Source organism: Lichenostomus cassidix, chromosome 4 (assembly GCF_008360975.1).
Source record: "Lichenostomus cassidix isolate B80296 chromosome 4, HeHo_3.0, whole genome shotgun sequence".
NCBI classification, from domain to species: domain Eukaryota; kingdom Metazoa; phylum Chordata; class Aves; order Passeriformes; family Meliphagidae; genus Lichenostomus; species Lichenostomus cassidix.
In genome coordinates, this window is record NC_139484.1 from 46,459,231 (window position 1) to 46,486,186 (window position 26,956).

Below are 26,956 nucleotides of genomic sequence, written 5' to 3' on the forward strand. Positions count from 1 at the left end.
CTTCATGAGATAATTTTCTTTCCTTATTATGGTCTTCTATTAATCTTTCTCATTTCTTTGAGATTTATTATCTATTCTTTGCTTGCCAGTGGCTGGAATACATTTGCCATTTGCTCTTGAGTCTTCCGGGTACAGTAAGAAGGATATGGATTCTAATCACATTTATTCTTAAATGACTTTCCTAACATTTTTCATTCATTTTTTACTTTCCATCCCTTTTGGGATGGAAAGGAACAACACATATCTGCTTAATCAAAATCAGGTCTAATCAATCACAGTTTTTTAGTGTATGTATGTATGTATCTACATATATAAATGGCTCGTTCTCTCTAATAGAGAAAGAATAAATTTGACATAGCAGCATTTCAACGAAATTGTAGTGATGCTGTAGGGCCAGTAATTTTTAATATATAGGAAAGTGATACTGAGAGGCTATATTATCAATTTTTTTAAATAAATACTTTGACAGTTCTGTAAAAAATACTCTCCTGTTCAGCAGAAAATCTCCAAACTTGATCTTCACCCATGCATACATTTTCATGAACCTTGAGAAACCTCACGTATTCCTGACTTCTGTCAGCACATATTTTACTCTTCTGAGGCATTCAGAATATGGTGTTATAAAATATACAACTGTGATGTCACTGAATTCATATTGAACCTTAAGGGGAATATCCTAAACTTACGAAATAAGGGAAAGAACTGTAGTTTGCTCTCTATGTCTTTTGGAAGATGGTAGAATTTGTCTCAACCAGCTAAGAAATCTCAAAAAAAAAAAAAGTAATTTTGTGTTTAAAAGCTCTAGGGCAAGCATGATAACATATTTTAACCATAATGAGACGACATAGTGAGGTTGCTTGGAAAAGGGCAGGTTTCATGTGTAAAGAATCACTGCATTATTTGTTTGAAAACAGAATTTTCTGCGAGACAGCTCTGTCTAAAAACTGGGGAGTGGTGGTATTTAAATATCTGTGCAATAGATGCTACTAGTGTTGCCAAACTAACACTCATCAGCAGTGTCCGTAGGCTCTTATGATAAAGTGTGCTCCTTAGTTTTGTACCACATTATAAAATTATTGCTATCATTAATTAGATTTTTTTTTCTTCTACCACCAAGCAATAGTGCTGAAACATTCAAGATGTATAGAAGTAAAACACCTCACTCTGCTCCTGCCTATAGCTTTCCCATTCAACACTGTCTTTCAGTAGAGAATATAAGTGAAGATGACAAAAGACGGGTTTCCAGTATTTTCAAAGTTTAATCAAAGAATGAGAAATATATCTCAAAACAGCAAGCATCCAGAAAAATGATGAAATTATGCTCAAACAGCTGTTTTGCTCATTTTTGCTTACCAACAGTTGTGTTTTTCTCTGTTGCAGTCTCCTGTAGCAGTTGTTCCACTTTGCTAGAAACTGTCTACTTTCAAGGGTACATCTTTCCAAGACCTGTGGTTACTCACCCCTTTTGTCCTTCAGCAGCAACATCTCTTTTTTGCTTTGACATTTCTTAAAGACACCTTATCAGAGCTTCCTATCTCTCTTTGCCTTTCTTTCTTCAGCCTTCATTATAGCAGGCACAAGAAAAAAACAGTTGGCTTGCTTCTGCCATACAAGTAATCCTATCTTTTCCATGGGCCTTTTGGACAGATATTCCAAGTTTCAATTCTTTCTTTGGAAATACCCACTTAAAAGCTGATCATTATTATTCCTGACAGGACTACATAAGCATTGTATACAGAGGTACTAAAATTTTGTTACTCCTGCAAAATTCTTCCTGGTGTATCCTAGGATCATAATTACTTTGCAGTGCCACTTTACATCAATGATTCGGAACCACCTCTCTTTGTTTCTTATTAATGAACAATGAATTTAACAACAGTATAAAAGAAGCCACTTGCAGACATGGGACAAGCTGCATGCTGAAGATCCTGACACAGCTGGAACATCCACCAGACACAACCACCTAAGGGGTACCCAGCATATCTGGACCCCTGTGCATGTTCCTTTCACAATCTCCCTGCATCCATGCCCCTGTTCATAGTGCAGGAGTGGTGGCCATTATCTTCTAAGTAGACTTTGAGGATCTTGAGGAATCTTTCCTTCCTGTGAACACAGTGAAAGCTCTTCCTTTCTCTTTCCCAGTTCTTTGTATGACCAGATTTATTTCTGTTCCCCTTGCCTTTGATGTTTCATGCCTTCTGAAAAGAATATAGTAATTCACAAGGTCTTAACTATTCAAGGCCATAAATGCTTCATTTTAAATTGTTACCCTTGAAGTCTTTGAACTACCCCCCAGTTCAGCATTAATTTTCCTGGGTTACTTGCCTTGAGTTAATTAGTTCTCTGTGCTCACTGCCCACAGCTTTGATTTGTTTTAGAGGTTTCCTTACTTGCTCAGAAAAAGATTTCTTCTTTCTGCATGTGAGTGAAATGTAAAAATGGTCTTCAGTATTCTGCAAGATTATTAATTCAGAAAGATGAAAATCATATTGTCATTCTCTATGGGGAAACCTATTATTATATCACCATTAAGTACTGATTAAATATGCATTGTCCTTGTATAAATATATTATGTTAATAGACCTTCCATGATCTTATAATACTGAAGGATTATTCCAAAACCAATACATATAGAAAATTCCATTTTTTGGTTGATAATGTATTAATTTTCCTCTACATAGTCCATCAGATAATAGGTATAGGAAAGAGATTTTGGACCATATGCAAAACTTTAGATTTTAAATAAGTTTCATAAATACTGTAGGAAAATAATAAAGTTTTTAGGGGGACTCATCCTGATACATCCAGTACAGAGCAACCTGCAGACAAATCTAGGTTAATGGAACTAAATCCATGGAGTTACCTACCATCAAGCGTTTACCCTGTCATCTCCAAAGTGCAGATGTTACCAAGCAATTTTTGTTGCTCATATTGCCAAATTCCACACTGTTAACAGAATTTGAGCTACTTTGAAGCTTCTTCACATTTCTTCCCCAGACAATTGCAGTATACAGATGTTCTCACTCAAACACAGGTATTTGGGTGGAATAATGTGCTAGTGCCTGCCATTCTTCTGCGAAATAAATCAAAAGGACTCACCTTCAAATCAGTCTGAAGAGAAAACCCTTGGAAAGAATTATGAGCCCTTTGGAAGTCAAGATAATTGGTTAGGGTTTCACCACTGCAGCTTGGTTTGCCAAGTGACTGGAATGAAGAGATACATAAAAACTTGAGGAAGCACAGCAACAATATGCAACTGGTTGCATATGATTAATGTTCCACAAAGTGCATTTTGACAGAGTTGAAGTAAAAAATATATAAAGTAATGAAAACTGCAAACAAGCAGACTTTGTTTAAATAATATGTTTGAACAGTATTCAGGATCAACTTAAATTTACTCTTTCATTTTCAGCCAAATAAAATAATATTGTATCATTTGAGAATACTTTCATGGCTTTACAAGTACTGTTTATACTTTTTGAGACTTGTTCTCAACACTGCTGTTGTATTAGTGAAGTACAAAGTTCTTCATTGACAGAATATTTTTTCAGTTTAAGAGATGTAACACCAAAGACTCACTACACATTTAAAATAATGTTTACAAAATTAAATGAAAAGTATTGATAACAATTAACTTTGAAATAGTAATTTTACCAGAGTTTTGGTGATGTAACGGAGGAGTAACTTGAAGCCTGTGATATTTTTCTTAAAGTGGAACAGGCTGGTAGAAAATGCAGGAAGCTGAGAAGAAAGTCATCCTGAAAAACAAAGATGATTGGTAAGACAGGTGTATTTAAACAAAAAAAAAAACCTCTACAGTCTCTTTAAACAGCTTGATCCATTGTTTTTTGTTTTGGTTTTTGTTTTTGTTTGTAATGCATGATACGAATCAATTAGAGGAAAAACTGTGTTTATACTGAATTAAAGATAGACCTGCTGCTGTGCAGAAAAAAAAAATTAATATCCCCCATTTCCTGAATGTACTCATGAGAGACTAGATTGAGTAACATAAATCAGGGAAGAAAGATTCTCTCTGTAATCCAAACTAATTCAATGAAAATACGTGAAAGCTACAAGTCTGCCAAATTGGGCTGCAGGTACATCCCTGACATAAACAGAGCACAAAGACTATCTCACATGTTTTCTTCAATTTCTTGAATTTCAGCTGTTGGTGGTTTTTGGTAGACTGATCTCTTAGTTAGCTACGTTTTAATGTAGGCTTAGGTTCAGAGTAATAGAAAGATCTTTATACAAATAGAATCTCCTCTAGTACTTTAAAATTTCAAAAACTAAATAAGACTCCATTCAGCTACAATTTTTTTCCTTGGAGAGAAACTGATTGGGAATTGTAACAGCCACCTACACTTTTTTTTTGTGGAAATGATCCTGTTGGGCAAATACATAATTCAAAAAATATGCAGTCAAGGATATGATGATATGAAGTTCCCGGTGAATTGTTGGCTGTGGTAAATCGCAAGCAAAAAAGGAGGAGTGGGAATTCCATGAGGAGTGTAAAGTTGGAAGTTTAAGAAGCGTGATGAGGTAAATCAGATTTTAAAAAGACTTTTCTTCCATGCCTCTTCAATCTCTTGCACCCCAGATCACTGTCCCTCTGCCTCTGGTGTTTGTGACAACAGACCGAGATGCTTATGGGGAGTCAGCACTGGGGAGTATCTTGCCCCAGCTAACAAGGATGTTTGTGACATCTGGCCATGCTCATGCCTTCTTTTCAGTACAGAGGCAATTTGGGGCTAGCTAATAGTGTCCTTCATCAAATGTGGTCCTGCACTTCCCAGGTAGGGTGGGGAAGGAGCTGTCCCTGTGCACCCACAGCATCCCTCTGGGCTTCCCTGGAAAAAGGGATTTGCAATGCACCAGATCAAGCCTCTGAAGCCAGGTGACACAGTGAGAAAATGGTGTGGAGAGAAAAGGGAAACCCAAACAGGGAAGAGGGGACAAATGTGCGTGCAACTTTGTCAATTAATGCCAGGCCAAGGTGAGAACATGTCCAGGTTCTTAGACAGACAGCAGAGACCATCAGAATGAGGTCAGAGCACAGAATACAGAGCACAGGTACCACAGAATCAATTAAAAAGGACATAACAAGCTCTCTCTTCTCAAATAATCTTGGTGATATTGAATAAACTCTTACTCTGGGCACCACTTTTTGTATGGGAAACTTAAATAGTCCCATGCAGAGCTTTTGGGTAACACAGTGCTTACTTTGTAGACAGTAGCTTATTATTTTTATAGCAGATGCTCTCTTGTGTCCAGCAGTTGCTACTCAGAGGCTCATAAATACAATACTGTGTTGACATAAACTATCTGCCATGTGCAACTATTTATACATTCTCACTACATCAGTGAGATATGAGGGCAGCTCTTTTTCTTCAAAATCCCTTTACAATTACAAGCAGTTTTGACTCAGTTTTGTGGAAATGAATATTAAAAGGCAGCCCAATTTTCTCCCCCTTTGGAGCATGGATGGCTACTGCAGACTCACATATGAAAGAGCAAGCATGTTTTGGATTCCCCTAGTGAGTCATCACCCTTTCACTGGTGATTCACTGCTTGAAAGGAGAGGAAGGTAAATCAGTACTGGTTATAAAAACTGTCATCCTTTTATCTGGTTATTTATTTATTTTAGCCTGGGGCATCCTCAAAGCAATGGAGTGCAGCTGTACTGCCAGCAGACGAAGTCTGAAGCTTTTTCTCAGGCCCTGGGCTTTACTTGGCACCTGCATATATGGAAGTGAGTGGAGATGAGGTGGAGAACCTTCATCCACATAAAGATCTCTTGCACTGAAGCATGGAATAGTAAAGGATGGGTCCACACTGCCATTTTAGGTACATGCTAGGAGCAATCATTGGGTAATTCAACCTCCTCCAGCAGGGCAGGCTGAGAACCCATCTAACCAGCTCCTCAGGATATGGGGTTGTTCTCATTTGCCTAGCTTGGAAGCTTCCTGATCTCTCTATCAATTGATGCAGCAAGGGGCAATTTAGGAAACAGCAACACATAGAGCAGGCACTGAAATACAGCAGTTTGTTTATTCAATTGTCTTTACTATGATTTAATTGTCATCCTGCATAATATGTCATCTGCAATGTGCTCAAAAGCTAAATTCTTCCTTTAAATGCATAAAAATACAGTAATGGCAGCTAATTAACCCAGATATATTTATATATAGCTCCATGCTTCTGCAAAATGTGAACAGACTATTATAAACTACAGCTACACCCCATAGCAATTATATGGTTTATGTTTCTTTCTAAAAAACATGTGACATAGCACAACACTTTTCCTCCTAGGCTCCACAGATGAAGAAGCTACATTTGTGTTAACTCAAGTATGGAATAACATTTTTTTTGGTTGTTGTTGTTCTTGTTGAAACTAGGCAAGACAGTTCATGTTAGAACTGTCTTTGTATTATTTGTTGTTAGTGATAGAAGAACACCTTTGTGTGTGTTTTAGCTAACATTAGTCAAAGACAGAAGAAAACTCTTTGAAGTCCTGGGAGGCAGAATCATTTTTAAAATGCAAACTTTTTGCCACCCAAGATAATGTAGTCTTGGATCAGGAACAAAAGCTTTCCTGACTAGGAGCAGTTATGGAACAGACTGCTAACTGAATTCTGGCCATTTTTTTGAGCAGCACTGAAATTAGGCCAAAGGATAAAATTTTTTTATAAGGAATTTAGAAAAGCATCATTTTTTTAAATTTAAAATTTAAATGCCCTCTTAGTAGGAATAAACATCCCATAATTATTTTCTGCTCAAAACTTGGCAATGCCAGAACTGACAATTTCAGCAATTTTCAGGCAATCTGAAGGTCTGTATTGTTCTTCTTGCTCTAGAGTGATTTGTGCTTGTGTACAAAAGACAGTACTTTTTGAATGATTTTGTCTGAAAAGTGCATCCCTCCTTAATCCCTTTGTTTGTCATACTCTACTCCATTTAGCTTCTGCTTGCTTTTACTGATCTTTCATGTTACTGAATCCCCACAATCAGAATTTAGGTAATTAACTAAATATTTTAAACATCGAAATATCACTGCTCCAGTGTGTCATCAGCCTACAGCCTGCATTATGGTGTGGGGGAAAAGATGTGCAGAAGCACATCCTCTAAGAGGTTGTCTGAGGCCCTGAGGCTTAGGCAAATCCTCTGATCATTGATAAATTCGTGTGCATCAAACATTATTTAGGATTGCCAGCATTAAGTAGTGACAAGGGGAGATGAGGCCTTTGTGGAAACAAAGATAACCATTGACAACTGATTCCTTCTATTACAAGGCTGCAAAGTCAGCATGTAGCAATTTTGTAGGCAACATGAAGTGGCAGAAGTCTAGTGTCTCTCCTTTCTTTGCATTCCTGTAAAAAGGGTTGATCATAACTGGCCCTATGTCTGTAAAATTTTCTCTGAATGTCAATCTCATTTTAGCAATAGAAAGGGATTTGGTTGTGAGCTTCAAAATATATTGAAACAAATTAATCTCAAAGTAGTTTCATGTTGCAATGCCGATTTTTAGAAATTAAGTATATTTCCATCCCTCTAATAAACAAGCTTCACTTGCCCCAAACTGGACACATGAAACATGAAACATCACAAATTGTGTTGCTTTATATTAAAAACATCTTCAGAGTTGAAGAAATGCTTGAGTGAACAGCTCTAAAGGGAAACTGCATTTATACAAATAACACAAAAGTAATTATATTTATAGAACAATTTAAGATATATTTTCATTTTCAGCATTCTGTCTTGTCTACTCAAGCAAAGGTCTCATTTTTCTGTAAAATCATTTTTAGTCATAGCTTTTAAACAGAAAATGGGAATCATCTGAATAAAACTGTTGCTTTTATAAAAGCAGATCTCCGTCTCAACTCAGACCAAGAGTGATTAGCAAGCTCTATTTACTTGACCTCTCCTGTCCCAGCTGGTGAATGTGTTGTATTGCACTCTGTTGCTTGTCTTACATTTGTCCCACCAAGGAAGATGTACTCTAAAATAATGATGGAAGTTTCACTTCTCCTGATAGACAGCAAAGACTCTCTGCTCACTCTTTCTGTAGATATCTGTGTGTTTGGAGAAAACTAAAAATCCTCAGGTGGTAGTTAAGGTTCAAATCTGGGAGATCTATAATCCTGGGAAAGAAGAAACATTCATCAATATTTAAGGTGGGAAAGCTCATTTCAATTTCCTGTTCTGCTGAACTTCTCAGTGCACATTGGAAAGTAACTTAAAGCTGATTACACACAGCTGAAATAAAGCTGGCACCTTTGCTTTTGCTCCTCAGTCAGGAAGATTGTATGATTGCCAGAGCTTTTGAACAAGCACAGCAACTCTTCCCAATCCATAAGTGTCACAGTCAGACTGAAAACTCTGAGTTGCTCAGACCCTTACAACAGTGGGTGCTGCATAAAGCTGTAGGATTTTTCTTGCTTTCTTGTTATATTAACATTTAATGCTGGATGGTGCATCTCAAAATAATTTCAACTCTCTGAGAAATCTGGGCTGCAATTTTGCATTAGGTGGAGGATTTTTGGACTCCTGAGTCTTCTCTGCTTACAGAAATCTGATTTCCATCAACATTCCACAGGGCTCCTATAAAAATCCTCCTTCTTTTTTCTCAGATTAGCAGTCATATACCTGCATGATGAGCCAGTCTAAAGACTGACTAGGTCAAAAACTAATTCAGCCCTTCAATGTTTTATTTCATCATTATTTACAGAAATAAAATAACATACATTTTTAAAATTACATAGAAATTATGTCTTGGATACATATCTCAAACATTGATTTTATGTTTAATTAACATAAATATAATTTTAAAAAAGATAAATAAAAGTCTACAAAAATAATATAATATTGAAATATGCCTTTTTAGAGATAAAAGGCATATTTCAATATGATAAAAGGCATATTCACACATATGCATCACTTCATTGAACTCCAATGATTATTGTTTATGTCCTTACAGCTCAGAGTGCTGCTGCCCTAGATAGAAGGGTGGGGATTATTCTCAAGCAGTACAAAGTAAATGATGATTACCTCAATCTGCCAATTTTTTTTCTGGAAATGTACTGCACAATGTACCCCAGATCAGCATTATGTGTTAAGCCCTGTTTTGCATTACTTGATTATGTCCATGACTGCCACCTCCCTAGTGGCTACAAATCAGAGGTATTGTTTTTGAGTAATTTATTTTGCTTGAAGGATGGTGTAACTTTGTCATATAAATGATTCTTTTAAGCACAGTTTTAAAGGAAGCATTCAATATAGTGTTTTGCAGTCTGGATAATGACTAGCCTTGGCTTAACCTCTGCTGTGTTTCTATTACCTCTAAACTGTAACAAGTGCTTATGAGATGTCACATACCTACCCTGCTATTCAATTTGCGCTCACAGAGGAAGTCATTCCCGTCTCACAAAAGAATTCTGAATCATCATTTATCAGCCAGTGCAGAGTTTTGAGATCCTTGGCAAGGGGGAATAATAGGATTGTAAGGTCCTTTGTTTGTTTTTAAGATTTTTAAAATATCAAAATACGGATTGAATTCTATTTATATATTGCAGCAAATATAGCACAAAAGAAATAAGACCTTTTAAGTAAAATATTTATCCTTTGAAAGGAAAAATTTGTAGACCTGCTGCCTTTCTATGGACTATTTCAATTCCTATTCAAACCAAGGGCATGACTCCCCACCTTCCAGGGTGCTTGCTTCAGGACTCAGGAGTCTGACAAACCCAGGTGAAGTTGGATGCTGCATATCACTTAGAGCTAATTGAAATTCTATAATGAATGACAGCATTCAATACCATAACACAAATAATGCCGAAGGGAAGAGAGGGTTACCTGCTGACTGTGAACCTCAGGGGGCTCAAGCACACTTTTTCTAACCAACGACAGCTAAAGCATCTAGCATTTGTGAGCCATGCTTGCATGTAACCCAACAAGACAATAACACCCCAGCAACACTACAGTTTTCTCCCTAAATGCTTTCCAGTTCATCAGCAGCACAGGTTATAAGTGTGTGGCACTAGCAGAAAAACCCTTCTTTCTGTTAGTAATTATATTGCTGCCAATTTTTCATGTTGCCACTGTAGTTTGTCCCTATACTGAGCTTCCCTGTGATTTGGGATGCCCCCTAGGGCTGTCCAACTTGTTTAAAATGGGAATTAGGGGTTATGTTAAAATTTCAGCTCTGAAGCATGGCTTCAGTGCATGAAACTATGGTAAATCTCAAAGAACATCACAGGTAATAATTGTGATTCGAGCCTAAAACCCAGCACATTTTTCTTGGGGAAGTCTATGAGCACAAGCTCATTATAAATACATACCTACCCCATGTGGCCTTTGAAGAATGACAATATGCTATCACAGCAACAAGGAGCCCCTGTGACTGCTTCCCTTAATTAATGAGTTTTTCTATTTTTTGATGCAGCTCACATATGAAAATCAGATTATAGTTTCAGTATTATGATTACTGGAAGTGTGTTTTGAGAAGGAATGCCATGAATACCTGTGGAAAAAACCATTCTGCTTTGATTACATAATGTGTTTCATATAAGAATGAATAATGAAGACTCTTCACTTCCAGTGATTCTTTTTTTTCCTCCATTTTGATATTTGTGAAGTCACTTTTTCTTAGGACAAGTAATTAAAACTAGTTTTCACCATGAGGGTGAAAGACGATTCTGCATCTAGTGTCAGTCGTCGATTTCTAATATGTGGGATATACAGGCAGATCCAAAGAATACTTTAGATGGACCATAGATACCTAAGTGACAATGAACAGGGCACATTTTCACATCTGGACAGGAAAAGATGAGGGCTTTGTACCTTAGATATAGCCAGGGTTAGATGGCTGCTGAATGATTGTTTTTCAGATTTGTTTTTGCTCCTGTGTCCTTTTCTTTGTCATTTTCCACAGTTTGGGCTATCATTTTACTGGTTATGCTAAAACAAAGCCATCCAGCTTATTCTCTCTCTCTCTCTTCCCAGTCTTACTCCAAGTTACGAAACATCTCAGAGTTGGAAGGAACAAATTGTGTTGATAGCCCAAGTGTTCTTTTTCCTTCTTTTGTTTCTCACTCTCTGCTGTGGAGTCATTAAACCACTAAAGGACAAGGAAAACAAGGACACCTCCAATTACAAGCTGCAACAACCAGGAAGCAGGAATACCCCAGTTCTATTGGTAACTGAAGAAATTTTTTCTTTTCTTCCTACTTCCTTCTCTCTCCTTCCCCCTTTTTCTTTTTCTCCCTCTCTCCCCCTTCCATCCGATTTCTTTGCTCATTTTGGAGCTAGTATTGATTCAGAACCAAACCTCACCAGAATAATTTCAGATAAAACATAATAAGCAGGCCAGTGACATTAAGAGACGACAATTGAGACGGTGCTTTGGGCAGTTAAGAGACTGAAAGGAATAGAGATAGATGAGGATTGGTTTAAAAAGAAAAAATAAAAGTTGAAATATTGCTGCCAGCGTTATTTAATTATTTCCGAGTTAACAATGCAAAACGAGGGTACACTAAATATAAACCCTTATCTTTAATTATCAAACCTGTCCTGTTCTACTTGCGCTGGAAAACCTAAAATCAATGGGAATGAATCCTAGCAGCGGTCCAGTTACTGCCAGAAGAGGACTGCATATACGAAAGGAGGGCAACGTGCTTTAAAAGACAATACAACAGAAAGTAATGCAATTTGAGGGGGGCGGGGGGAAGGAAAAAATACCCCGAGGTTTGATTCCATGTCTGCCTGCATCCTGAGCTCACTTTAAATTATAGACTTTTCTTCTCTCTGCATTCCAATTAGACTGTGCCAATGGGCAAGTGGGGAAGGGAATGTTAATGAGGCAGCCGAGGAGCGCGGTGGGAGCCAGGGCTGGCGGCTCCCCGCTCCCGCCGCAGTCCGGGGCAGAGCGGCGCGGCTGCCGGGGCTGTGCCCTGGAGAGCACGACTTGACCAGAGGCGATTAGGAGGCTGAGGAGGGAGAGCCACGGAAAATGTGTTGTACCGTTCCGGGGAGCTCTTTTCGCCCCGATTCCCGTTCGCCCGCCCGCTCGGCGCGGCTGCGAGGCCGCGGAAGGCGCTCCGGGCCGGTGCGGGTCTGGCGGGGACCCCGCGACCCCCGTGCCCCAAGGCGGGCGCGGCCCCGTGACGGCCCCGGCGCGCCCCGCGGGGCAGCCCCGCGCCCCGGCACGCGCAGGCACGCGTGCGCGCACCCGCCGCTCGGGAGGCGCTCGGTCCCGGCCGCGCTCGCCGCCGCCGCCCCGCGTTCCCCGCCGCCGCCTGCCCCGCTCGCCGGCGGCACCCGCCTCCCCTCCCTCCCTCCTTCCCTCCCTCCCTCTCCCCCACTCCCCGCCCCGGCCGCCCGCCCGCCGCTCCCAGGTAGGGTCCCCGGGGGTCCCCGGCTGCCGCGGGCAGCGCCTGCCCGCGTCGGGGGCTCTGCCGCGCTCCGCAACTTGTCGCCCTGCGGGCTCTGCCCCCGCCGCCGCCCCGCGCCCCTCCGCCCCTCCCGGCGGCGGCCGCCGGTGCTTTGCCGAGCAGCTGTCAAACGTGCTGGGCGCTCGGCGGCGACGGGGGGCCGCTCGCCCGCGGTCCCCGCACCGAGCCCCGGCGAATGGCATGACTCTGCCTCCCGCCCGCCCCCCCGGCTGCGGTGTGCCGTAGTGAGGCGAGGGGTGGTTAAACCCCCATCCTCCCATACATACGGTTTTTATTTTTTGTTCCTTTTCGTCTCGGGGCTTTCACATCACGGAACAGGAAAGCATCTGATGCGCCGGCTCACATGCCACTTCTGATCATACGTTGCCTCTGTGCACAGAGCAGGATCGTTGGGAAAGATGGAGATACAATAAGTTGCTAGTACTGAAAAGTGCTGCGGAAATCCAGTGGTTTCCTTTCTCCAGTGAAGTGACATATTTTTCCTCCGGTTAAGTTGAAAGCACTGCTTGGCGGAGACTGACTGTCGCTGAGAGTGGGTTTGTGTTTTTCTTGCACCGTTAGGTTTTGCAAAGGGCAGCGATGAAGAGGAAGCTGGCACTCTCCGAGATGCAGTTGGTTCTTCTCGTTTTATTGGTGTGGCTACCAACAAGGTGAGAGGATATTTAGTTTTGTTGTTCGGTGCAAACATGTATGTTACAATCTGCTAAGGGTAGGCTTGTGTGAGGGGTTATAAAAGTATAGTATGTGGTAACGTAATAAAAAAACCGTTCTTAGCTGTTTGAATGCAGTATTACATAGTTTCTAGAGCAAATGCAGTAGAATGTAGTTTAGGGACCCTAAAAGCCTGATCTCTTGTACTTGAATGGTTTGTGAATTGATGCTTCATTTCACCATTAAAATAACAATTTCTTTAAATGCCTTATGGGATCTTAAAGATGTATTGGAGTTACTGTATTATTGTGATTCTGTACCATACAAAATGGAGAAATAGATTATCATGAAGTCACACTGCAAATCACAGTCTCTAAAATAATGCTCACATATTTAGTAATATGGGCATGCCTTCTTTTTTTCTTGATTTTTTTTTGTCAAATATAATAGAATTCAAAATGATACTTAAGCTTTAAACCTCTAGGTGGAGATAGCATACAACTTCACAATCACATATAATAAAACAATAGCATCATTTATTAATCAACTTTTCCTATGTTGTTTAAAGTTCTCAATTTCTAAAGTAACAGCATAAGAGGAAGTAATTTTTTTCACATTATACTTTTGTGTTGCTCACAGTCCCTAAGCATATAATTAATTGTGGTTTGTAACTTTGATTTACTTGCTTTAGTTCTGGCTGCAGTAGGTCTTGTCCTAATATGGTAAGGATTGCATGGTAAATAATGCAAATTTCCTATGATTTAACAAGTCTGCAATTATTTTTGCTTATTACGCAGCAAACAAAATATTTCCTGAAACTATGTTTTCGATTTCAGTTTATACCTATGGTGCAGTATTAGTTGAGTCACAGTGGGCCAGATCCTGCAAACCCTACTCAAGTGAGTAATCTTACTGACGTCAAAGAGACTACATGCGTTATTAAGGACTTTATGCCTGAGTAAAGTTTGCAGGATTCGATCCTAATTTCATATAATTTTATTGATCTAATTTTTTTAGTAGAGTCTTGAGTTCAAAAACTGTTTTATCTCAAAAAGAAGCTTAAAAATGGCAGAGATGTACGCTACCATGAGTGTGATACATTTTACAAACATGAAATGAACCATCTAGTAATTACAATTAAGAAAAAACTGACACATGAGCAAAATCACATGAGACATTTTGATGTGTCTTTATAAGTTATCTGATTTGGGTCTGTTCTATGGTTTATATGATGGAAAACACAGACTGCAATGATTTACAGTTAAATACTTTCTTCATTCTCTTGAACTAGGGACCAAGATAAAGCCTTGTCTTTTAATCATTTTAGAACTTGCTTTAGAGAAAATATTGCCCAAACCCACTTTTCATTTGGAGAAGGACGAAAACATGCTTGTTATTATGGCATTCAGAATGCCTTCATTTTGAGATGATTAATACTCAAACATTTAAGGTTAAAAATTTAGGTGGCTGAAAAAGGTGTAAATGGTAATGTGTGTAGCATATGATGCTTTACTTCCTTGATACCAATATGCTGGTATTGAGTAGATAAGACTCATGGACTTCACATGCATAGAGCTTAAAATTGTTGGCACAGGAACATTTGCATGTGTAAGGCTTTCTGCATGCGAGGGTTTCCCTGGCACAAACCCTTTTGGTCTGAGTGCCCAGGTCCCGGAGGACTGTGGAGCACCAGAGCTGCCTGGGCAGCAGGTTCATATTCCAGCCCCTGGTGTGTTCCACGGAGATTTGATCCATAAAGGCTGTGATGTCTCTTTCTTTATTGGGGAAGTTTGAAACAATTGGTGATGTATAGATTCTTCTCGACACTTCATTTATGATTCCTTTTTCTATCCAACTTTTATAAGGTTTGTCTGCGTCTAGTGGAATATCAGATAGCGCTTTTTATGACAAAATAGCGTTTTAGAAAGATGAAGGCTGTCCACAGCTATCCTGCAGCTTGCTAGTCAGCACTGTTGTTCCCTCCCACCAACTGCTGGCGTCAGAGGACTCCCTGAGCATGATCGCTGGAGTTTTCCCTCATGTTAGTTCTTCTGGTCATGTACATTACATGACCATTGGGTGGAAGCAAATCCACAGGATTTATCCAGAGATAGAGTATACCTAGGTGAGGACAGCTAAGATAGAGCTGGAAGGAAATGGGTTTGTGCATGGGATCCCGGGTATCAATCTGGGAGTGACATGCCTGGGAAGCTCTTTCAGGGTTTTGCACCAGCACAGCCAAATGTGTCAGTGGGGCTTGAAGCAGCACTCACAGTAGCGCAATGATGACTAGAGGCAGAGGCTACTGGAAAATGACTTCCTGCATATTTTAAATAGTATGTTGTTGACTCTTATATGTCTGAACTTGTTATATATAAATTGTGTATTCATATACTGTTAAATACACCCCTCCTGTTAGAATGCAGCAAGTTAAAGGCCAGACTGAAAAAAAAATGCATGTTGAGTGTATGTTAAAACATATTTAGCACCTTCTAAAATGTAAAATATCCCTTTAGATCAGTGCTGGCTGACTCCCTGGAAGATGAAGCTAAGAATAACATCACCATCTTTACAAGAATTCTAGACAGACTTCTGGATGGTTATGATAATCGCCTCAGACCTGGATTAGGAGGTAATAAAACCAATTAAAGATTGATTTTAAAAAATCAATTTTAATGTTCAGATTTTATGCAGTGATATTCTTCCTCCGGGTTTTTTTTTCCCTAACAACTGACATGTATCTTGATAAATTATTTATAACTACATTCACCCAGATGAATCATTTGAAGTTTGAGGAAGATAACATCTATGAATGGAAAGAAGGCACTTTCACACATTTATCTTAAGTAAAAATAAAAAAAAATCTGATGATTTAACATAGTAAAACAGAATGTGAACAAAAATTACATCTAAAGCTGTTATTCCAGTTAGGGAATTTTGGTTGAACAAGGAATGCAGGCTTAATTCCCTGCAATGCGATGGGTGTATGTTTTCAGAAATCTGCACAAGTGTTTTGTGTGATGTGTGTAAATTCCACATTTTAGATTCATTCCTTGGCCCAGTAAATTCAGTGAAAATGCTGTCTTTTGACTCCTTTGTAATTAGGGTTTCATTGGGAATATGCATTTTGTTTCTAGGCTCCTCGCATTTATTTGGTCATTTGGAAAAAAATACAGAAAAAGAGAATATTGGAGGACAGAGGTCACTGCACTCTTGTGCCATGACTGTCAGTTATTTTTCAAAGTGTCAGTTCACATTTTGCTTTTAAAGCTGTGTGCCAGCTTATGTCAGTGTGTGTTATGTAGGCAAGAAATTTAAATAATTTGTATAGTGTTGAAAACATTACTGTGTACAGAAAAAAATCTCTATGACATGGGGAGGGGCTGAATATCTTGGTTTTGACAATATTTTATCTACTGTGATTATCTGTGTTTATACTATCTACAATTGACACGTATCTAACAAATATACACTCTTACTACTATTATTTGTTACAGTTTTGGTAATTGTAATTTTCAATGTGGAGACTGTTTCAGCGTGGTGAAACTCATTCTAGTGCAAAATCCCTGGGAGCCATTCCTGTTCCTGTTGATTTCAGGAAGCTCAGGCCCAGAGCTAGAGACATGCTTTAACTTCCATGGAAATTACAATAACAACTCTGATAAAGTTAAGAATTAGTTAAAGCTCGGAGTTTTTATCTAACAGTATTCCATCCTGACCTGTAGCTCTGCTGCTCTTCTGGTCCTGGAGCATTGTGGCTCGTGTCTGACGCAGCAGAAAGTGGGAGCTGGTGCTGACTGAAACAGCTTTCTCATTATACATTACTTTTATCCTAGGATATCTTTTAATTTCCATTTCTGGCCTCTGTACCATGGAGGCTTGTGAAATATTTTATATTCAAAGACTTTTAAAATTAGATGATACATGGGACCTATAGCACTGTTGATGTGAGGATTTATACAGTAATGTTTTACATGGAATTTTAATTTATTTGCAAAATACTCAAATTTAAGAATTTAGGCATATAATAAATATACAATGACTTGCAGAAACATTTCATATCACCGAGCTCATGTTCAATTGGCAGGGCTTTTAAAATTATGCATTTTATTAGAAAAATAATCAAAGTTTCCTTGCTTACAACAAGAAATGAGCCATTTAATGAGAGCAGTCTGCAATTCCTTTGCATAGCAAGTATTTTTCTTAATATTGAAATTATGTTATTGAGAACATGAAATAAAATATCTAATGGATTTTTCTTTTATATTTTTCATTAAATCTGCTTCAGAATAACCTCCCTCTTTTTCCTTATGAAGCCTCATAGATAATTAAAACATACTTTGAGAGCAAAAAATTTAAAGAATTAACATCTGTTTGATATTGGTATACAAGGCAATCAACCCATGCAGAACATGTGTGAAATGAAACTGTGTCATGCATATTAAACCATGGTGATTCATGACACATTAAGATTAATCTTCAAGAATACTTCAGTTGTGGATGGATTGATTCTTACAGTTTAAAAGAATACTTGTAAATGGCAGTTGTAATAATTTGTGACATGAAACCTACCAAACAATGCTTTTATACATAGTGCTTAGTAATTATGTAGTTTCATGTTTCAGGGATTTTGTAGCAATTTATTCTGTTTTCTATATTGACCTGTACTCTGAAAAGAGATACGGAAATAATTAACCTTCTTTTGGTTTTTTTTAGCACTGTGTGCCTAGTAAGCCCTGGGAATTTCTAGAAGTGTTTTTCCAATATATTACTGCATTCTAACCATGCTACACATCATTAATTTAAGATACGTAGTCTCAGTTATGTTTTACTTCCATTTATATGAATCTGAAATAACTCATTTGAAACCAGTAGAATGTTTACTTTGGTACAGCAGTTTGAGTTATCATGCACACATCACTACTATGACTGGGCTCACAATCTGGCCTAACATGTGCTACAACAGAAATAGTCCAGGCTCTGAGATGAATTCTTCTAAAGACTTCTGAAAGCAAGAGCTGTTTATCAGCCCAGTTTCACTTGCTGTGAAAGACATTTTCAGAGATGTTTTACAGCAAAAATTTAGCTCATTATAAAAAATTGCTCATTTAGTAAGGAAAAGTTTTATCTTAATAGTGGCATTTTATCTAGTTATTGACCAACAAAAGGGAAATATATATGCTTTTTGAAAGACTGTTTATTAAATTCAGCTGAGTAAACACCTGTTTGGGAGCTAGTTCTTGAATTAAGGGATAGATTTGTAATTCATTTTACTGGAGACTTGTTGTGACTACTGGCTGTGTCTAACTTGATGCTTTACTGGTACATCGATGCACTACAAAACTGAGTGCTATTTTCTATAGACTGTTGAGGAAGGTTTAAATTTTACTGGTTGTACGCCTCTATCAGGTAAACAGGTTTGGGCTGTTGGCTATTGGCTGTCCTAGCAGTTGGGATCCTTGAATGATGTATGAACACTACAGTGATGAAATAAGCTGCAAAATGGGTTCGGGCAGGGAGAAGAAGACACTTCACTCTCCCCTGAAGCCAGACACATCTCATATGGCTTAGATAAATATTCCCCAACTTACTGTATTGATATGGATAGGCAGGGGTTTGTTCAAGGGTAGATAATTTTTTCTCTGTACTTATTTTATGCTAAGCGCAGGATTGCAGATGGAACACTCTTGACTGCACTTTCAGCTGTGACACAAACTATTTTACCCAATCATTCCATGCCATTTCTGTTTAGGCATCAAAATAAATTACAAGTTTGACTTCAAAACAAATTCCCTATGTCATTAGCATTAATTTGTATGAAATATAGCCATGCAAATGGCAAGTCTTATGGACCTTAATTGCTTATGGCTTTCTACAGATCATGAAGGTATTTTGTCTTTTTATTTGCTGTAATGCTTGCAAGACACTTAGGGTAACACTTCATAAATCCTTTGCTTTTTATTAGTGTGTAGAAAAGGAAATCCACAAAATCATGGGCATGGAAACTAAGTAAGGGACCAGAAAATCTGGAATTTGTTGAATTATCTGTCTGCTCTCCTCTGCCCCATGAACAGTCATGATTATGCTGGATACTTCAGTATTCTGACAATTTCCATAAGCTGTTCAGCTTTCTTTACTTTCTCACACTTGAAACTGTTTTTCCAACAGCTATGGAAGTTCTGTCTCTTCTACTCTCCAAAATTTATAAAATATAATTGACTTGAAAACATAAATATTGGAGAAAAACCCCAAAAACAAAACCAAGGATCAGTTACAAGGACAGAAGTCTGGACTTCATAGCCTAAAGTTTCAAGTACCATATTGACATTGAAAAAGCTATGGAAATGTATACAGTTTGAGGATCCTTCTTCAAACTATGGTCAGTCTCACCAGCTTAGGGAATGGCATTCTTATTGTAACCAAAAAGGTGAATGCTGGTTGTTAAAAAAAGTAGAAGATAATGCATAGATGACAATTAAATGCAGTGTGATTCCATTTTGAAGGAACCATCTCTGCTTTCAAAGGTTCTGATTGCTTTAAGCAAGCATCTGCATTCCATTTCTCATACACACAGATCAAAACCTCTTTTCCCCCAACATTATGTAAATCAATTGAATAGGAAAACTGAAGGGAATGGAGGGGAATTCTTGCTGACTGTTGCTATGAGAAAGATGGTCAGACATGAGCACTTGCAAGTGTGATATTTCATCTTTGGAGCACTGGATATATTGTTGCATAGAATCAGTGTAATGGTGTAGAATATCAGACTTGGTGATTAAAAGTTGTGTCATGTGCCCAACAATATGTGCATAGGGGAAGCCCATTTTTTTTACAGATTACCCTTGTCCCCCATGCAGATCAGGAGATGCATATATATGTGTGCATGTGTTTATCAAACAGTTGGATTTTTTCTGTTGCCAGGAAACATGGCCATGATCATCTGTGGATAATCTGGAATGCGTTAAATTTAGGGCAGTGTATTTATACACCTCTATGATTCAGAGTTTTTAATGAGCTTTGGAAGAGTTTGTAGCTATAGCAGTCCCTAGCTGGGGGACCCTAGCTCAGCTAGTCCTCTAGCCAAACCTAGCCATGTTTGTCAGCTCCAACATGCTTACTGCAAATTCAGAGTATCATAAAAGAAGGTTCTTTGACTATTTTTTCTGCAGAATGCTACTGGAAAGCTTTCATGACTGTTTTTAAAGTAAGAAAGTGCAGTTCCCCTGCTCAGTCCTGGTTGCTTCCTTAGCCTTTCTTTGCTCCAGTTTCATCTTTTGGAAAGGGTAATATCTCTCTGGCAGTGTTGGTGCAGAGCAATTCTGAGCTGCACTTGCATATTCTAAAAGCTCACTATCTTTGCAGCTCTTTGTAGCTGGGATCCAAAGGATTAAACTACTGTATGCTGCTTTTTTGGGCATACCTGGAAGGGCCCCATGTAATCTGGTCATTTCAGAGTGCTTTCAGAGGAGTCAGTGAGAAACTCAGGTTAATTTATGTTGGAGCTGTGGATAATGCATATTGGCAAAAAGCATTCCTTGTAAAAAATGGAAAAGCAATAGAGAGTATGATATGAAAATCTCATTAATTACTTATCCGGGGCATGCAGACGGTGCTGAAATCCAAGAACAGAACTAACCTGGTAGCTATAAGCATTCCAGGGAATGACTCATTAGGAAAGTGGAAGGATAAAAACCCACAGAAACCTCTTTGATACTGAAGAACAAACCAGCAAAAATTGTGTAGAATAGGATAGGGGCTGAGTAGCTTGACAGAGGTTATGTGGTTATTTATTTATTGAAAGTGTGTGAATAAATCAACATTGAAGATATCAAAATAAAATTTATGCTACAACTGTGCAGAGTATTGCAGTTGGGGGAAGTGTTACACAATGTGAAGTGAAAAAATCACAGAATCACAAAACATGCAGGTTTGGAAGGGACCCTCAAGGATCATTGAGCCCAGCTCCTGGCCTTGTACAGTACCATCCCAATGAGTCAAATGCAGTGCCTCAGCAGAGTTAACAAAAATGTAGGTACTTTAAAGTAGTTATATATGCCTATAGAGGAGCTAATCTAGGAGGCTCTCCCAGTTCGCTAAACATGTATATTCAGTACTTTTTTTTTCTCTCCTGGCAAAGCATCAACATTTTCTTCTAATACTAGAATTACTGCTTACAACACCAAGGCTGAGTGACAGCTTTGCTTACTTTTGTCTCATCTACAAGGAAGACGTGAAAGCAGCTACTGCAGATTTCTGTGTGTCTCATTGGTGCTCCTTGTAAATCCTTGATGGGGTGGTTAAATTTTTCAGCCGCATTTGATGGACAAAGACATCAAAACCATCACCTTTTCTTTCGATGCAGTTGTTCTCTGTTATTTAGGAAGTGGTTGAGAAGCAGTGGTCTTGCTGATATCTAAGGTATTCTCCTGTTGACTGCTTTGCACTAAGGCCTTTTATCATGTCACATAAATCTTGCAATGATTTTTTTTTCTGCCTGAAATATAGAACTGCTTCTCATTCAGGCTGACTAGTTTAAATAGCTGAGTACCAAAGGAATGCAATATCATAGTTCCGAAGTTTTTATTACCCTTGTGTAATGATACAATTTGCATAATGCCACCTGAATTGGAAATATAATTATTATTTAAGTAATCTAACTCTGAAACATTTTCAGAAATATTTAGGCACATTAGAAATTCATCCAGGATAACTTTAGGGATTTTAATGGATTTCATGGATTTTTAGCAGTGGATTTTAACCAAGCAAAAAGTGAATTGAAAATGTAGTAATCGACGTATCTGTTGTTTACAATGAAAAAAATTATTAGTCAATCTATAGAAGCAAAGAGATTTTGTAATACAAAATTAATAGTATTCTGGGTTACACTAAAAGGTGTACTGATGAGGAATGTCAGGGAAATCCTTTAATGTTTACTGCTATGGTGCATCCATGGAGTTTGTATTGTACATTGTATAGGAGACTCACAGAAAATTACATTTCAAATGTTTTCTTTAATAAGATGTACCATAAAAAGTGCTAATTAAGAATGGAAGAAGGAAGCTATAGAGATCTCTTATTCAGTTATATAATCACCAAAAGATATTATGAAAATTTTGGTGAACTATTAAACCAGTTCTTAATAAAGCATTGATGGTGTTTGACATTTTGGTTTTAGATGTATAGGATACAGACAATATTTAGAATATGCTGCCCTTCACAAAGCAGAAAAAATGCACCTTATGAGTATGTTTAAGGAAAAATGGCAATGACATCATACTGTGATATGAATGGGCATCACTATTTAGTGATGCTGATTTCTGCTTGTGTGACAACAACCAATATTTAATCAAATAGTCATGCATAACTTTCAAGACAATTCATTGGCAAGTTTTGACATTTTATTTTCAATGAAAACTAAAAACTTGGGATTAAATGGACAGGGAGAACTCCTTCAGCTTCTTTGTGTAGAAAAGGTTGGGTTTTTTTTTACCTTTGTTCTCGAAACTTCCAATGGCAAATATACATTTAAGTACACTTCCTGTGTTTTAGCATCCATAAGGAAAAAACTGCCATTTTGCATAGCACAACAGGCTTCTACTGCATTCAAGGCCTGATTGTGGTGGAAACAGTGTGACAATACTATCTTTCTTTATGAGACATAATCTAAAAAGACCAAAATAGATGAAGAATTCTTTTGTTCCCCTCCTTAGATTTATTAAGCAAGCTCATAACTATTCAGCCAATGATGGTGATTTTCAGCTGTTTGCAGAGATAATGACTGCTCAGATATGTGGTGGAATTTCCATCTTTGTGGACACCCACACAATTTGACTGAATGTGACCTGGGTAATTTGATCTGTCTTCAGAGATTGCTCTGCTTTGGACCTTCCAAAGATTCTTTTTAAACTGAATTATGCTAAGATTCTTTAACTGACAGCCAGAAAGACATTGAAATAATGGTGGCAGCTTTACATCTTACTTGGAAACAGTGAAAAAGATTATATTTAGTGGGTCAGATCTTGAAGATACAGCTGAAGAAAAACATCTGTGTAAATGCAAGGTTTAAACTGCTTCTGAACAGCAGGATGCACAGTGTTGTACAACTCTTGAGCTTATTATTCATAAACACTCCTCTGATAAATAGAAGATTTTGGGGAGACAGGAAAGATTGGAAAAATGTAGAGGAAATATCCTTGTTTATGGTCTTTGCCACATTTTTCCTGCTATCACCTTAAGCTGAAGTCCTGAAAGGGGCTAAATATGCAAAAAGGCAGTATTTTAAAGGAAAGACACTGTATTTCACTGAATCCTTCTCAGTTTACTTTGGCAGTGTACAGGGAACTGGAAAGCTGCACAACACTGAGTATCCTAGAGATCAACACCTCCTCAGGAAGCACCCAGGAACCTCTAATCATTGCCCTTCTGAAGTGCCTTGAGACACCTTCCAGAGTTCCTCCTGGTTTATTCTTCTGTTTTTAGGTCACCTTTTTCTTTTCTAAATACCTTTGTGCATTCTTATAGAAAATGCCCATCTGTGTTTTTTGACCAGAATTTGATGAATTTATTTAATTCCATTTAAATATAGTTTTACCCAAATCTGGGTGAGATATGCCATGTAGATGCAGCTGTCTATTTTTTTTTTAATGTCATGAAACTCAGACTTGCCTTACCCTCCTCCCAGGTACAGCTGGTAACATCCAGTTGCCTGAAAGATTTCTTATCTAATGAAACTGGATGGAGGAGGTTGAAATGATGCAAAAGCAGACTCCTGGGTAGGTAAAAAGCAAAGGTTATCCTCTACCCACAAAATGCATGGCCTTCTGTTTGTGCCAGAACAGTTTTGCTGGTGTTGTTGACTGCTCTGAGATAGAGCTGTTGCCCCTGGCAGTACTCCTGACTGCATATTCCTGTTTCTGTTTTCTTGCAGTGCTACCATTTCGTGACTGTCTTTAAGAATAACCTTTTCAATGCTCAATCTAGTGCGTCCAATTTTTAGAATTAATAGTGTGGAGAGAGAGAGAGGTATTTCTTCAGAAAGGATCACGCAGAAGGGCATTGCAATTGCCTGTATATTAAAACAGCACATGGTTTTTTGTTTTGCTTTTTTTTTAAGTATTTTGGTCTGTATTCATTGTCAGTATTAGTGGCTACTAATAAACCTAACAGTAGCTTTTAAAGACTCCATATAACAGATATGAAGTAGAAAAAAAAGCTGTTTTTCAACAACCTAGCATTAGCATAATACAAGCCAAGATGAAAAAACACTACAAGCAAGAAACATGGGAAAGGGAAGGAGAGCAGAACAACAGAGATGAAGAGTGAAGGAGGGAGATAAAATTGTCTTACTAAACACTGGCCACTTTTAAACAACTGAAGATCAAGAGAGCTGTATGATATTTTTTTCAAGTATCCTTTGGTAGCCTGAAAGTAGAGTAGATAAGCAGTTTTATCATTGTGGTATATGCATGCATTTAAATTTCTGATATTAGTGTTTTTCAACAATGAGTCATCTGTCTCAAGAAGCAGCTATAGAGGATGTCTTGCTGTACCATTCACCAACCTGCTAAATTAAAGCATCAGCAGAAGATTTCGAATTAATACTGTCAAAAGTCTAATAAATTTTAATTATAAGAATCAAAGCACTTTAATATGCCAAGATTAATCTCTAAACACATTTTTATATCTGTTTTTTTCCATGTTAATGCTCTAATGAAATTAATCACAAGCTAAAGGAGATTTTGTTTACCACTGCCATGCTATTAATAGTTTGTTTTATAGCACAGAGTATTTCAGCACTAGTTTTCAAAAATTGTGTGCAAATCAGAAAAGTGTGATTCTGCTAACCTTCCAGAAGTGGTGTAGCTATTTGGGAGCCATTTATGTGATTACTGTGTAGCACATGGCTCCTGATTTACATTCCTTAATTCCTTGCCATATGTTGAGGGCTATTTAATAATTAGAGCATTTAACGCTGTGAAAGCAATGTAAATCAATTTCCCTCTTACCTGGGATTGTTGTGCACATCAGAGAACACAAAACACTTTAGTGACGTTGTGCAGCTGCAGAGATTGGATTTACTCTGACCAAATTACATTTTTTTTTAATGTATATATATATATATATATATACACACATATATTTGGTCCTCCCCATGCTTTTTTTTTTTCCCTTTTTCTTTTTTTCTTTGGGAAAACCTGGGTGCCCCATGTTCTATCTGCTTAATCTGTGTTTTTTACAGACTGTAAGTGAACTATTTTATAATCTTGTAGTGTTATGACTAATAGAGTTGAAGTTCAAATTCAGTGCGATGGACAGCTGACCTTCCCTATGTTCTGATGCATATGGTTCAATAGAAATCAGTTAAAAACTGGCATATGCTGTAAAATGACATGACCAGTTTGTAGACTGCTTGAGTGTTTGATCTTTGATCCCAAAGTAGTTTCCTGGAGTTACATATCTTAATTTAACACTTTCTTCTGTTTCAATTTAAAAAATTGCATACTCTCCATCCCTTAAATATGTAGACGTCATGAAAGCAATGTATCTTCTGACTGAATGATTGCCCTGTTAGTTCTTCTTTGTTGGTCTCGGTTGGTGTTGATTCTCTCACCGAAGAGAGGTAATTGTCTTCCAACACATTCCCTCCTTTTTCTTTCTTGTATCCATTCTCAGTTGTTCTAAGGCAATAGGTTCCTCAGACCACTTTTATCAGGAATTTGGGAGTTATTAGAGCTTATTATTATTTCCATTCTTTCATGTAAAGCCTCTCAGCTCAACACCAGAGCATAGAAAAGGAATGGAGCATGTAAGAAAGTCTGTGTTAATATTCAAGAATTTAGAGGTAGGTTGAAAGGACAATTCCTACCCTTAATACATCAGCATAATGTTCTAGATATTTCATTCTGAATGACAATCTAAAGACTACTGTAGATGCCTTTTTATTCTCATTATTAGAAATAATAATTTGAAGGCTCACTGAGTGAGAAGCAGCTGAAGAGGTGTATTGTGGTGTATATAAATGAGAAAACCAATAGTTTTGGTCTTAGATGCAATGCAGAGTTTATATAACCTCTCTGCCATCCTGAAGGCATTCCATAGCATTTCATGGACTTGTTTTTGTCAGTACTTTTAACTGAGCATCAAACAGCGGACTTCTTTTTACCAGATCTTTAAATGTGAATTTGGTACTGCATTGTCTTATGTGGTTTTCTGAACAAAAGGGAAGAGACTTCCACCTGAGAAAATAGATAAATAAATCAGTAAAGATGAGAAGGAAGAAATATAAATGCCTGTTGTTTGAGATAAGGAAATAGTCACATTTTTAATAATCCCTTTTCATCTGATGGATGCTAAAAGCTGTCAGAGAATTCTTTATGTTTTTACTAGAAATGCTGTCTTTAATGAACATTAAGAGAAAAAAAAGAACAGATAATCTGGTTTGCTATTGCATACTATGCCATTTTAAAAATAATCAATTGTTTTAAAATAATATCTGTGGTAGATGCTATCTGCATTTTCACAAATCCATAATTTCTGCTTAGAAGAATAAGCAGTTTAAGAAACTGGATTCTGATTAAACTGATGTTACTCATTATTTCAAATAAAATACCCCACTCTGTTTTTTAATTTATGCCTTTGAAAAGCCCAACCTGTTAATTCAACATTAAAAGCTGATTCCAGTCCCAAATATATAGTCTTTCCACATATAGAAGCCTGGTGGATTCTGAAAGTCCCATGGACAGCCAGCGGCAAATTCTCTTGTCATAGGCAAAAATAAAAGACAAATTTGAGGCTGCTTAATCCAAACTCTGGGAGTATCCTGGGAGTATGTTTTAGAGGAGATTCTGAGAAACACT

General features: G+C 37.9%; 1 protein-coding gene and 1 long non-coding RNA gene across 4 annotated transcripts in view; one reads left to right on the top strand and one right to left on the bottom strand.

Moving 5' to 3' along the window:
• Positions 1–2,689: 2,689 nt before the first annotated feature.
• LOC146438402 (uncharacterized) lies at positions 2,690–12,793 on the bottom strand. Its single transcript, XR_014851758.1, has 3 exons — positions 12,716–12,793; positions 3,655–3,758; positions 2,690–3,204 (listed from the first exon to the last, which is right to left on the bottom strand). It is a non-coding gene; the product is annotated as an uncharacterized LOC146438402 (long non-coding RNA).
• The window catches only part of GABRA2 (gamma-aminobutyric acid type A receptor subunit alpha2), a 60,620-nt gene continuing 45,555 nt past the window's right edge, over positions 11,892–26,956 (top strand). Inside the window, exons 1-3 of one of the 3 annotated variants that reach the window (XM_085059041.1) lie at positions 11,892–12,009; positions 13,011–13,099; positions 15,617–15,732. In XM_085059041.1, coding sequence (XP_084915167.1) covers positions 13,029–13,099; positions 15,617–15,732 — 187 coding nt within the window. In that variant the 5' untranslated portion in view covers positions 11,892–12,009; positions 13,011–13,028. Of the gene's footprint in view, positions 12,010–12,356; positions 12,393–12,427; positions 12,913–13,010; positions 13,100–15,616; positions 15,733–26,956 lie in introns of those variants that run through there. The other 2 variants (XM_085059040.1, XM_085059042.1) reach the window with 2 other exon arrangements.